The sequence below is a fragment of the Molossus molossus genome, unplaced genomic scaffold (genome assembly GCF_014108415.1).
Source record: "Molossus molossus isolate mMolMol1 unplaced genomic scaffold, mMolMol1.p scaffold_m16_p_10, whole genome shotgun sequence".
Classification (NCBI taxonomy): domain Eukaryota; kingdom Metazoa; phylum Chordata; class Mammalia; order Chiroptera; family Molossidae; genus Molossus; species Molossus molossus.
In genome coordinates, this window is record NW_023425345.1 from 20361134 (window position 1) to 20376066 (window position 14933).

Consider the following 14933-nt stretch of genomic DNA (forward strand, 5'->3'; position numbering starts at 1 on the left):
CTTCCTCCTGCTCTACCTGAAGATCAACGCAAAAATGGCCTCGGGTGAGGATAAAAAAAAAAGAAATGGTTATACATTCCAGCACTGTACGTGAACTCATTACTGAAAATATGTCCATTATATTACTCGTGTCTTTTATCTAACAATCATGCTTTAACAACAGGAAAAAGCTCACCTCCTCTGACAAAACAGATACTCATTTCTATGGGTTATGTGAACCACGGTCCTTTCTGCCTTGGCTCCCAGGGACCTCAAAATGAAATTTGTTTTACTTGCATTAATCACCCTTATTTTCTATTTCAATTATCCTTATTTCCCTATACTTCTTTACTTCACCCTCAATGACATAATTATTTTTTATGTATCATTCTTTTAAAGGATCTATTTGTATTTATGTTTTTGGTTGTAATCCATCTCAAATCTTGTCTGGGAAATAAGCTAAGATCTGAATCAAATAACCCCAGACTCATGGGGGCAGAGCCAGGGGTAGAACTCAAGGTCTCCACTTGTCACACCTGCTGTCTGTCCTTTGAAACCGGTGCCTCCAAGATGTCCCTCTTGTGCTGTGGGGCTGACTGGCTTTCCCGGTGACTGCATCACAGACCTTGCACATGGAGCCATTATGTTTACAGACACCCCAAGGACCCATGCTGTAGGAAACAGAAATCCCTCAGCATAAAGTCCAAAGGCCATCTGTTCCCGCCCCTCCACTGATTCCGTGTCTGGGCTTCTGGAGGCCTTGGCAGATTTAAGGGACTGGGCCTGTTTCCCCACCTACACTACAGATACTGGCTGTGAAGGGACATAGCAGGAAGGGGCAGCCCCCATCTGGTGCTAACTGTGCTGTTGACACATATCACATATGAACAACAATACCAACCGCCGCAGTAATGGCACTTGCCTTGTGTTGCATATGCTAGGCATCCTAACTGTATTGTCACTGCTCCTCCCAATAGCCTTCAGTGACATTTATTACTCCTGGTTTGGAGGTGAGGGGAGCTCTGAGCCTCCTTTCCAAAAATGTATGACTTGCTTGCAGTTAACAGCATCTGCTTGCATGGGAAGGACTCAAAAGCTAAAGTCCTTACAGGCTCTGGGGAACAGTATGCATGACCCCTGTGATATTACTCACTCTATTAATAATAACTACAAAAGCTTAGCCAAGTTGGACAAAAGTGATTTTCACCCATCTGAGGCATGTTTCTCCTTCTCAATTCAGTGGCTGGATTAACACGATTTCATTGATAGGAATGGACTTGGTTGTCTCCCCCTTGTCCATTCCTGGCCCTGTCTCTGCTACAGGCGGCACTTGGATAATAAGTGAATGTAGAGATGAGAAGGTGGTTGGGGGCGGGGGGGCAGGGATTCATTCATATATATGCAAGTGAATGTGAAATGAACATAGATGCTGACCACAATCTAGAAAGGCCACCTTGGTAATGCACAGATGAGAAAGCAACCATTTCAAACCTTCCCAGGCTGCTCGGGGCCAAAGGCCAGGCCTTCCCACCCTCTTCCTGTGCATGGATGCGTGTCCCTCACAAAATGCTGGCTCTTCTGTTGTTGTTTTTGGAAAACAAATGCTTCCTTCCAAGGTTCCCCCTCCCAATTAATATCTGTGGTCAGGACTCCGAGTCCCTGGAAGCATTACTATGGATTTGTCCAGGTTTGCGATCTTGATTTTGTGATTTCCTCCCCATCTTCCTGGTCTCTCCAGAGCCTGCTGAGCTATGACCCAAACTTCCGCCGGCCTGGGGGATGTGCAAATGACCCCACACCATGCCTCAGTCTTCCTCCGCGTTCCAGCTGCCGCCAGGATGTGGCTCTCTGCAAATGGAGCCTATTCTCATTGCCGTCCCTTCCCAGACCCATTTAAAATAGAGAAAAGTGCTGCAGGACCCAACACCGACCCTCCACAGACTTCCTTGTCTCATCCTTCCCTCCAAGCTCCTTGCTCACCTCAGGAACTAGATTTAACCACTACCCCTGACATCAGGTCACAAATTAACTTTTGAAAACATATGCATCCTACCCAGCATACCAAGTTATGTTCCAGTGTCTTGGTTATGACCCCCGTGAGGTCACTGAGACTGCATTCAATGAGTACAAAGAAGACCAGGGTCATGTGACCGGGCCCGCAGAAGGACACCAGAACAATACACCTGTGCCAAGTCTGGGGCCCAGAAATGTTGGGGGAAATGTCTTTCTGTTATACCTGGAGCCTTGTGGGAGCCACCACATGGCTCTGTTCTCCTGACTCCCTGGCCCGCCATATTTACATGCTGAATCTCTCCTGTGCTGAGGAGTTGCTATTTGACACAACACTTAACTAGTGTTTTGATGTCTGGGCATGTGCGTTCTTCATGTTGTGCCTTTGGCTGTAAGCTCTCTGAAAGCATGGATTATTTCTGCATCCTTCAGGATCTCCCCAGAGGCTCTCCTACTGGGGGAGTTTCCTTAGTGTTGGCTGCCTGTTGGGTCAGGAGGGAAGTTAACTGGGGACTAGGAATTGAGAATATACATAAAAAGACTTCCGAACACTGACACAATAATAGACTGTATTTCCACAGCAGTAAGAAAGAGTTGGATTCTTACAACAACCCTCTAAGTAAAACAGGGCAGGTATTCCCCATATCACAAATGAGGACACTGAGGCTCTGAAAGATGATGTGACGTCCCCGAGTCACACCGCAAATAAGTGCAGAACCGAGACCCAAAGTCTGGTCTTCTGAGGACTTGTTTAGTGTAGTATCTACTACGCTATGCCTCCAAAATAAAAAGGGAGGAGGGACAGAAGGAAAACAAAGTGCTCAGCAATGCATGAATGGATAAAGAAGATGTGGTGTATATTCATGATGGAATATTATTCAGCTATGAGAAAGAAGAACATCCTGCCACTTCCAAGGCATGGATGAATCTTGAGCACATTATACTAAGTGAGATAAGAAAAGTACTGTATGAAATCACTTATATGTGGTATCTACAAATCTAAACTTTGTAAAATGAGAGAGTAAAATGTTGGTTACCAGGGAATGGAGGGAAGGAAATAGGACAGATGGTGTCCAAGGGTAAAATTTGCAACTAGTAGTTAATAAGCCCTAGAGATCTAATGCCCAGCAGAGTGAATATAGATAACAATATTATAATCGTCAAACTTGCTAAGAGACTAGAACTTCATTATTCCAACCACACAATGAAAGAATAATTATGTAATGTGATAGAGGTGCTAATTATCACTACCATGGTAATCACATTATAATAGATAAATGTATCAAATTAACATGTTGTACACCTCACATTTACACAAGTTATATATCAAACATATTTGAATTATAACAAATAAATGCAACAGTAAAAAATGGAGGGAAGTCCAGAGATGACTGTGTTATACGTCCTGCTTAGGAACCACCTAAGCTTTGGATGGGAAGTTCCAATAGGATAAATGTTGGGGGTATATACATGCTGACGGAAGATACGTTCTCCAAGGTACTGAGCTTCTGAAAGCACAAGCAGAGGCCAGAGGGAGCGAGGGAATGAGGAAAAGAAGAAAGTGGTGGAGAGATGAGAGGTACGGCAGGGTATTCGGGAGTGGCTAGACAAAGGCATCAGGAGGAAAAGGCACAAGGGAGAGGGAAGAAGGAAAGGAGAAGCATGGGAGTGCAGGAAAGATGGAAGGAGCGCCGAGACGAGAGAGAGACCAGGAGGGGAGAGTAGAAGAAGGATGCACACTTCTTCTGTGTCTCTAGGTTTCCTGCTACAAAGGATTGTCCTAGGGAGTGGAAGCAGTAGCAGGGGCATTAGAGATTTTGCTCACCTTCTTTCCGTGGACCAGCCAGCACAGATAAAAACATAGGAAGCAAGATACAAATACAATGAGATTAACAGAACATTAGATATTCAGATAATCCAAAGAAAGGAGAAGAAATTAGATAATAGATGATGATTGATGATAGATAGATAGATAGATAGATAGATAGATAGATAGATAGACAGACAGACAGATAGATCTATATATATTATAAGGAAAGTAAGACAAAGGGTTGGCCAAGTTAGGACACCACTGGAGGGAAGCAGATTCCCTATGCAAGGCCGAGGCTTGGGTCATGTTGCCAGCAGACCCGGAGAGCACCAGAGGAAGAGGAGCAGAGATCCAGAACAAAGAAGACACACTGCATTGGAGGACTGCGGTAACAGGAGTGAAAGGTTTAAAACGAGGAGACAGAGAATGCAGCAGTACAATCAAGGGGGAAAGATCACGGTGTGGTCCATATGAAACCAAGACATTCAGGCATGTGACCCCAAAACATTGGCCTTTTATTGGAAGAAGTTTGTAGCTAACACTCATTCATGTCTATGTTCCTTCCTTGTTTAATAGTCACATCTCCACCTGCTACAGAGGTGTTATCCATCTAAAACCTGCGAAAACAGAACCCTCAGACTTTATCTTTCTTGAGTAGGGCATTCATAATGGCATCCCACATGATGCTACTTGATGAGTGGTTTTTGATGGGGATCATAGACCTGTGGGTAGTGAAGATGGTTGTAAGAATAGCAGGCGATGCCAATCAGATGGTGTTGCTGACTATAGGGAAGCTAGTGATAGTGGAGATGGTGATGAAGGCAGTTGATAATAGTGGTACAGAAGACAACAAATATGGAGCTCTGTTGATGGTGGGAGGGGGGGGATTATGGTAGTTAGAACAATGAAGATGATCTCTGCAAAGCTTGGTCATTACTTGTGAAATGACACTGTGGGTGGGTGTGTGAAACAGATACAGAGACAATGAAACAGAGAGAGACAGAGACAGATTAAAGAAAGAGATCACCCATAGATCAGTCACGGTTGAACTATATTATCAGCTGCCCCAGGACCCTTTCAGAGCCCTCTCAAATGTTCAAAGCCAATACCCACTCATTTCTCCTAAAATTCCTAATAAAACAGAATGGTGAATCTGTGGCCATGTTTTCTTTCTTTTTGTTGGTGTTTGCTGGATTTTTTTTTACAAGAAGACTTACCTAGAATTTCACTGGGAAGGTTTTTTAATTATACATAGTCTATATCGGCTGAAAAAGACCTCAAAAATCAAGTAAACTTTGTGGTTCTCAACCCAGATATGGATCACACACCCCGGTAATTTTTTTCATAATACTGATGCCAGATTTCATTCCATACCAACCAACAAAATCCAAATCCCAAGGTGGGACACTGGAATGAACATTTTGAAAATATTACCAAATAATTCGGATCAACTCTTCTGATGAGGAATCTTCTATTTTACAGACGAGACTAGTGAAACCCAGCACATACAATACTTAGTGGCAGAGTCACAACCAGAATATTGACAGCGAGTTTGGTGCTATTCTCCCTACATCTGCTGACCCAGTCAGCGTGGCTTACTGTCTCCTCACTGCCACAGTCACTCTGAAAACATGCCTGGCTGTGTTGGGACTCCCAGAAGAGGGAGGAAGCAGGTGTGATGGAGAGATCGAGAGCTGGATCAGGGCAACGTCTGGTTTCTCGTGCAGCACACCCCAGGTGGAGCTCTGAGGGGACAGGATTTCCAAACCCAGCCCCTCTCCCTACCCCAACTCTCTTTTCTGTCCCACCCATTTCATTGCCCCGTACTTAGGGTCCCTGGGGAGGTGAGTGTGATCTCACCTCCACAAAACCCATGTCCCACCTGTCCCTGTTTCCAAATGATTCACAACCATCCAGCCCTCAGGAGGCCCCCAAACCCAGAAGAAACATGTTCATACTTTCTTGGTGGGAACTTTGATCTTCAAGAATTCTGCCTCTCTGGCCAGCACCTGCCACGGGGCATGTATTCGGACAAAGATGGATCCTTGGCTCTTACTCTGTAAGGTACAAAGGAAGAAGAAAGGAAAACACTTAAATGGACATAGCTTCAATTTCTGGCTCCCCAAACTAGAAGCCCCAACCTGGTATTTCTTCAGTTTCAGGTTTTTGTTCTCTTTAAACTTCACCAGGGGTCAGTCTCCTCCTACCCATACCCCATCTACCCATTCTGCTTCAGAAAAGTTCTCATCAAAACATATAGGGTGGTGTTCCCAAAGTGTAGTCCCTGGGTTTGTTTGGTGGCTTCAGGGGAAAAGAAAAGTTAAATCCATTGTGCTCCCCTCAGTAGCAGTTGTGTGGTTTACCTCCGGCAGATTCAGTGAACAGCCTGCAAGTTGTCTCCAGGCACATGTTCTCACTGTGTGTTGTTACGTATGTATTTCTGTTCTGCTGTCGTGCTGTGTCATAGTCCCAAATCACAAAAGTGGCTCACCCAAACTGAACAGTAATTGTATAAATAATAATGTAAATAGTACAACTCCAAAGAGTATCATAAATATAATGCATGTGTGAATTATAGGGCTCCAGTGTGAATAATGTGAACGTATATCTCAGATCAAGTGATTCTGTGAGTATATTCATTCCACCCAGAAATGAAAAGTAAGGAGAGGAAATGCAGCGATGAGTACTTGAAAATTGGGTCTTAATGACAACAATCCGTTTGGCCCTGGTCACAGTGTCTGTGATAAAAATTGGCCCAGTTATGACATTAAGCTATTAGTTCCTACTCATCTTCAAATAAAACCTCAAATTTTTTCAGAACAGGAACATACTGGGGAAAAAAATACTTTCTGACATTCATTCAATTAATTCTGTCACTAAAGAATGAAAGAGAGCAGAACGAGTTGGAATAATGGGCAAAGGTCTTATCATTTGTGACACATCGAAAAACTACCTGCAAAATTGATCACGAACACTATGTCCACAGAGAAAGTAGAACAAAACGATAGCAAAATTCCTTCATCAAATGACTGTTGGAAATCACCTAAAACCTGCACCACAGTGGGAAGATCCAGGGGGGCTGGCCAACAAACCATTAGGATACAGCCTCTGAGGGGCAGAGTGGGAATTGGGGACCTAGCATGCTTGTCCTACAGAGAGACCTGCTCGCTGCTTCTTGTCCCATTGAGCCCCTGGAAGCCCATGCTAGAAGAGAAAAGAGGCTTTTGTTAAGTTAATATGTATTTTGTGAAGCAGGATGAATGGAGACCAGTAGTGAGAAGGCACCAACTCCACGTGCAGCGAAGGTGACACTGCTCACATAAAAGCAGTTGTTCCTTTTGAAAGTCATTTCCCAGCTGCATTCACGGAGACCAGTTGGTGGTCAACAACTTTCCCTCTGGTCTTGGTTTAGTGAAGACAATAAGGCATGCACGCAAAGCCTCAGACCGCCTGCCTTTCCAGTGTGCCAGGCAGAGAAACAAGGGACAAGATGACTGTTTTCCCCACTGATGCACACTGACTCTGATGGTGCTCGCAGATGTCTTTGAAAAGATGACTAAAATAAAAAGATATTTTATGATGCTCATAATGCAAAGAAAGACTACTTCTATGATGTGAATGGTGGCTCTACAATATATTCAGTAATTCAAACATTGGGAACCTTCCCCCACTTTGGGAATAAAAGCTGATGATTTATAAGGAAGAAGAATAAAGAAGAAACCAGGATTTTGCAAGGATATTGAACTATGATATGGAAGTCTGGAATAGTCCAGAATTTACAAATATCTGAAAAGAATCACTGACTGAGTGTGGACCATGTGTGAGTGTTTTAGCTCACAGAATGTTCACAGTCCTGAGATGAAATACTCAGCCTGCCTGCTACTAAGTGGACATAATTATGACAAATCGGCAAGAAATCTTCCCGATTTCTATGTCCATCTATAGCTGCAATGTTCAGAACTATAATACATAGTTTTCAATCATTTGTTGCTACTTCTAACTGTAATTTAAGCTTTTCTAACTTAGTGAAAACAAGAGTAAGAAAAGAAACCTTCTGTGAAACTGATCTATAGCCCAGCTCTCCATTATGGCTCAAGAAACAATGTTTGTGGTGAAAGATGGCAAACAGTACCCTCCCTCTCACTAAGATAAAACCAAAACTATTATCAATTTTAATATTTTTGTTTTGTCTTTATTTTTAATTTGTGGTGAACCCTCTTTTTTCAATTTTATATAGAATTAGTGGCTTAAATGTGTTCCAAATGTCCATCCAGGGGTTGCAAGTGTTCAAAGTTTGAGAAAGGGTTGGGAGGGCCAGGATCAAATCTCATGGTCTTGGTGGCAGATCACTGGTCGTCCTTTTCTTCATTTTTAAAAATAAGCCTATGGCCATCTAAAATGAAGACTCCCTTGCAGTTAGATGTAACCATAACACTAATTTTTGCCCATGTGGTGTAGACAGAAGTGCTGTCTACACCACTTTCTGGCCACCCTCTTCAGAGACAGCAAGTAGATGCCTTTTGCTCCTTCATCTTCTTCCTTACCCCGATCTACTGCTTAGAACATGACATAAGCACCTTAGACCTGGAGGTCAAAGTCAAGGTCAGAAGCAGCAATGTATCAAGAGTCCTAACTCCATAGACTGTCACAGCAGCCCTGGGCTGTTTCCTGGATTTGTATGTGAAATATAAAATTCTACCTTGCTTAGCCATTGTGAATTTTAAAAGCTCTATGATTTGCATCCCAGCCTTATACTAATGCAACATTGTTTCCCAATGTAGAAGCATTAGTTGCCTCTAGCAAAGTATGTTTCTTCTCCATTCTCCTCAAATGGAACTTGTTTCAAGTGAAAATAAAAACTAGAATGCAATTTTGTTGTGCTAACATCTAGTCGTCATGTTCCTTTTATGCCATTTAATATTATTACCTTCTCATAAAAAGTAAAACAGGAGAGCTGATGTGAAATATTAGCTGGTGTGACTGGTTATGTCTCCTGAAGAAAAAAATAAAAACCCCTGAGCAGAACTTCCTCTCCATCCCCCTCAAATGCAACTTGTTTCAAGTGAAAATAAAAGTTAGAATGCAATTTTGTGATGCTAACATCTAGTCATCATGTTCCTTTTATGTCATGCAATATTGTTACCTTCTCATAAAAAGAAAACCATGAGAGATGATGTGAAATATTAGCTGGCATAACTGGCTATGTCTCCTGAAGAAAAATAACAACAACAAGAAACCCTAAGCAGAACCATCACAAAATGCAGAAGCCCTTTCACTAATACAGGAATCTAAAATTGTAGGTTAATGTAAATTGAGGGAGAAGGAGGAAGAGGAGGAGGAAGGGAGGGCGGGAGAGGGGAAGGGGGAATAAGAAGGAGAAGGAGAAAGAAATGTCCTTCTTCTCTAGGCCCAGATTTCATTCTGCCCTATATTTGGAATCTTTGAGGCATAATAGAGGGTTAGAAAGAGACTGGGCTTCAAATTCAAATAGAGTAAGATTTGAATCCTGGATTTTATAGCCATGAGATGTTGGGCAAGTCACTTAACCAAATAAGCCTGTTTCTTGATTAGGATTAGGAGGATGAGAAACATTTCAGAAGTGTTGTGAGGATTAGAGATAAAGAATGTGAAGTCTATGTTGTATAGCCTGGAATGTGTACCATTCACTAGATGTCAGCCTTTACCAACTAAAATGACTATTTCTTGCAGTGACAGTATCTGAAACTTCTTTTGTGTTCCCCAAACATCTAGAACAGGACTGGGCACATAGTAAGTAGTCATTGAATTCCTGTGATTGACAGAAAAGACTTAGAGAAAAACAGTTCCTATTGGATTAAAATTGTGGATAAGTAATCCTGGTTTACTGCCTTGAACTTTGTTTTATTTTGTTTGTTTGTTTTGGGGGGGGGGGGTTGTTTTCCCAATTTTTTAAGTATAGTTTGGTATATAATATTATATTAGTTTCATGTGTATAATACAGTGATTTGACATTTCTATACCTTACAATGTGATCACCATACCAATTCCAGTAATTATCTATCACCCTGCAAACTTATCACAATATTACTGACTTTATTTCCCTTCACCTTTTTCACCCATGCCCCCACCTCTATTTTGAAAATGTCTCATGAACCCTAAAAAATTCACAAGTTCAAAATAACATCAGAATTTGAGGACTAAAACAGGAAGCATTATTTTATGAACCCAACACAGATTTAACAAAATATCAGAGCATATAACCCATCCCTAGAAGAGATTTTATATATAAGTAATCAATGTGATTATAAGATAGGATCTTATGGCAAAATGGCTCTAACTTCTAAGGGCTACAAGGACTATCACAGAGATAATGAGACCAACCCGCAACAAATTTATGGTTTACAACTGGTAGAAGACCAGCTCCATCCAACATGGCAACTAATTTCACCTTGCAGTAACCCCTAGTCTCATTCTACACTCATTGTAATACATTAGCATACTAAACAATACACCCCAGTCGCCATGATCAAAAACAAAGCCCATATAAGGATATAATGTGGCCAATGGGCTCTTCCAAGGAGTCTCCATATTTAGAGACTTTTTTTTCCATTTTTCCTGGAAAATTCTAAATATCCATTCCCCTTATTGAATGTGCTACCCTTCAATTAAATGAGCCTCAAAAAAAGAAGTAAATCCCGCCAGGGTGGGGCTGCTCTGTCTGTGGAGTAGCCATTCTCTATGTCACTGCTTCACTGATAAACTCTCTTCCACTTTAAACTCTGTGCTGGCTTGTGTTTGAATTCTTTCCTGCACAAAGCCAAGAATCCACAGTGGATTGTGGATCTTCAGGTCCCAGGAATGCCTGCATCATCTTGAGGGACTCCAAAATCCCATCAGGTAATTAAAATGTAAGTCCATATAAAATGAGTCGTAACATATAAATTGGTTCTGGTCATCAGAGAAAGGAGAACCAATGCACAAAGATTTCTCTAGGAAGACCCTAGCATGTCCATCTGAGGGAGGCATTATTTCAGTGGCAAGAATGTGAGGTATATGACAGAGCAGGAAAATTTCTCCAGCTCAGTTGGAATGACCCACAAACGCTATGTAACTTCTTTCAGTGTGACTTAATTTTCATAAAACCCTAGAAATTCTTTCTCCAATTCCTAGGTATCAGGAAGAAGGTACCCAAGAAGAAAGTGAAGAAAGAAGGAAATGAATACTCTTCAATCATAACCTGACTATTTAAAGTTGTGTTATCAATTTATTTCCTAGACCTGTTCATCACTAAGTAAACCAAGAGAAAACCAAGTTCACAAAGAGGCAAAGTAAGGTTACCACCTTGAACTTGTGTCCTGCCTAATCAGCCAGTCTCTCACCCTCTCCCTTCCTCCCTCTTCCTCTCTAAAGTTGCCTCAACAGTGGGCCTCATCATATGCACATTCTCTAAGGCACTATCACCTCTTCCCCTCCTCCCCAGACTCCAACCACACAACTCTTCTTACTGATTTCCAACTGCTCCAACCAGCTTCCCACCTTAGCATCTCCTCATCCAGCCAGCCTGCTACTTCAGAACCTCCTCAAATTCTATTTCCTTCACTACAAAGTCCTCCCCACCCCAGACCCAGCCAACTCCTAATTGGGTCTCAACTGAAACATGACTTCCTCCAGGAGGCCTTTCCTGAACCCTTTTGGTTCCCCTCTTGCCTGCATAGCTCCTGCCTTCCTCATTCATAGCACCAACCACTATCACAGTTAATATAAGTAGGTAGTTAACATTTGTTTCCCTAGCTAGACCTTAAAATAGTTCCATTTTAAGAGACTAATTCAGTTATCCTTCAGTGTGACTACTGAATCCTTTCTCATGCTGACAACTAATTATTCAAGTTTATGAAGACCTTACAGGAAGGGCTCTCCATTTCTAACTCCTGGTCCTCACAGCATTTGCAGATCACTGCTCCCTTCTCAAGGGGCCTCATGAATCAGCACAAAATCATTTTGGTACTAAAACAAACAAACACACACACACACACACACACACACACACACACACTCTGAACTGAACTGGAACTGGGTATACAGGAAACTTCTCTGCCTTATAAGCTTATAAGAATGTTATAGCATTAACAAGAATCAAGGATACTCTGGAAGATAAGAGATGTCAACTGTAAAAGTCTCTGGTATCTTTCCTTGCCAAGCATCAGACTTCTGTAATGTATTCAACATCTCCATGCTGACAGCTCAAAGCAGAACCAGCTGTGGGCACAGTGAATCTCAGAAGAGTGAACTGATTTGGCCAAAGTACTCTGGAGATGAAGAAATCTCCAAGGACACCCAGCATATCTTTCTCAAGTGAGAGATGAAGACCTGGAGCTCAAGAAGCTGAGTTGCTTGGGCTTATACATACAGATAGTTAGTAACAGAGCCCCAAATGGAATCCAGGTCTCCTGATGCCAGGGTCCATTCCTCAATGTCTGTAAGGGAATGGCATCACATGTCCCTGAGGGCTCCTAATCCATCTAAGGGCAACCTGAAGCCCCTCCCTTCATGAGAGATTAGGTAGCTGAAGAGTAGAGGAATGACAGTGAGAGGGGGTGAACTGTGTCCCCAGCCACCTCTCTCCAGTGCTCCAGCTGCTGTTCAAGGCCCTCTGCAGGGACTAGAGGACACACGCTCCTCCTGGTGATATTATCCATATTGTTTATGTTTTGCTGTTGTTATCCAAAGATTGCATGTGGCTTCATAAGACCATGTTCTCCCTCTAGAGAAACAAGAATGAATGGGAGGCAGCTCCAGCCAAACACTGGAAACTGATACTCCACAGCCTCCTTCCCACACAGTCCTGCCAAGCCACCTCAATGCTGACCCCAGACGCCTGAGTGTACTCTGGTCCCAGGCCCTGCTGTGAGCCCAGAACATCAGCTGCAGCACATCATGACCCAGGAATGGAGCTGCCAGAGGAAGGGTGGGAAGGTGAGCATGTAGACACTGGAGCAGAGCAGAACAGAGACAGAATCCTCTAAGATATCAGCCACCCAGCCCATCTTAGATCAGCAAGGATCAATGGCATATAGTCCTTCAGGGAGCATGAGAGAAAGCCCCAGGGACTCACACGTTCTCAGATCATCATGGCTGAGGTTCACACACCTGGAGGAGTTACACCAGGTAGTGCTCAGATTGTGGTCAGGGCAGCCATAATCACAGACTAAGGAGGAGGGTGGGGTGTAGCATTGAGACTCTTGAAATGAGAGCAGGAAATGAAATGGTCCTCACAACTGCTCCATGTGAGGAACACATGCTCTACCTGTGCCATTGTTAAGACCAAAGTCTTCACTTCCCTTCAGCTTTCAGGAACTTCCAACCTATGACCAGAGAACAGGCTCTGCCTAGATCCCCTAGAGACATACTAACTTGGAATTAAGCACAGGGAAGAATGTCCTAACAGGAAGAGGAAAGATTAAAAAAAATGCTTTCCTGGGAGGCCCTGGATGAGAGCAAGGGCCTCTCCTCTCCAACCCTTTCCCCACCAGGCCAAGGTAAGGGTGGGCCAATCATCAGCAAAGGTGAAGGGCAGGACCAAATGTCCACTGAACCCTATGTAAATAAAAATTCAGCCACTTTTGTCATATTTTTTTCAAAGCAAAGAGCCATCACCAAATCCCCTAGAAGAAGAAGGCATTCTTGGCTGGGAGGCTCCTTTGGGGAAGCTACCAAAATGAGCAGATGGCCAGAAAAGATTGTTTGGGACCTGTTACCACAGTCTCTGCTCTGTGCATTGCATATCACTGCACTCTAGACAAGAGCCACCCAGAAAACCTTTGCTCAAAACCCAGGTGACAATTAAGTAGTGAGGGGAACATAGGAATACTTAGGAATACTTAGGAGTCAGACCCTCTTTCACACCTGGGAAAACTTGCTCCCCACCTAATCCTTGAGCTGCAATGACCCCCAGAAGCAGCACAGCACCCTGGAAGGAGTCCCATATGGGGAGTCAGCAACAGAGTGAGATTAAGTGTTCTCCTGACTTCATTCTACTTCAAAAATCCCCAGAAGAAATGGGGAGAAATCTTCACCGTGTAGAATAGGTCATGGGAAAGCCATGGGTACTAGGGCTTAAGTCTTTGGTCTTCAGCCCAGCTCTGTCACTTACCAGCTGCACCATTTTTGATAAGTCACCAAAGCTCTTGAAACTCAGGGCCATGTTAAAATAATTGTAATTAATAATACTAATACCTATAGGAAAGAACAATGGACTCTACACAGGAACATATGGAATTTTGAGGGGATAGAAGATTTGTTCATTATCTTGATTATGATGATGGCTTCACAAGTGTATACATATGTCAAAGCTCAACATATTTAAATATGTGCAGTTTATTATACATCAATTATCCCTTAAATGATGTATAGACTAGAAAAAAAATTTTGCAAAAACGTAAAACAACGTCATACTTCTCACAATTTTTTTTGTTTTGAAAATAATCATTATTTTTGCCCTGGCCAGTTTTGCTCAGTGGTTAGAGCATCAACCCGCAGACCAGAGTCCAGGTTTGATTCTGGTCAAGGGCACGTACATCGGTTGCAATTTGGTCCCAGCCCTCGTCGGGGTCATGCAAGAGGTAAAGATGTGTCTCACATCAGTGTTTCTCTCACTCCCCCCCCCTCCAACCCCCCACATTCTATCTTAAGATGAATGGAAAAGTATTCTCAGAAGAGAATTTTTTTAAAAAAGAAAATATCATTATTTTTTATTAAAATATGTTATTTATATTAAATAAACATGATTTATTTAACAATATATTTATATTTTCAATTTATTTAATTACTAAATATTCAAAAGTTATTTATGATTCCATGATATCTCAGAATTAAATAAAATTATATACATGAAAGTATTTTCCAAACAATAAAGCATATATATATATGCTATATAAAAATCCATATATATATGAATTTTTAAGAGCAAGTTCACAGGCAGCCACTGCCAAATCTGTGCCTTGGCAATCAAAGTTAAGAGCATGCCCCTGGCCCTTGGATCATGGAACACATTCCCTTGACCTCTATGGGGATCCTGCCATGCTTCTTGGATCCCACCTGAGATAAATCACAGATGAGTCACAGTTCTTGGCATGTACCTGAACAACACCAAGTGAGG

At 42.4% G+C, this 14933-nt stretch overlaps 1 protein-coding gene across 1 annotated transcript in view; it reads right to left on the bottom strand.

Moving 5' to 3' along the window:
* ANO2 (anoctamin 2) overlaps window positions 1-14933 on the bottom strand; it is a 331163-nt gene that overhangs the window by 248211 nt on the left and 68019 nt on the right. Inside the window, exon 4 of the mRNA XM_036252877.1 lies at window positions 5758-5856. Within this exon, the coding sequence (XP_036108770.1) occupies window positions 5758-5856 (99 nt within the window). The remainder of the gene's footprint in view (window positions 1-5757; window positions 5857-14933) is intronic.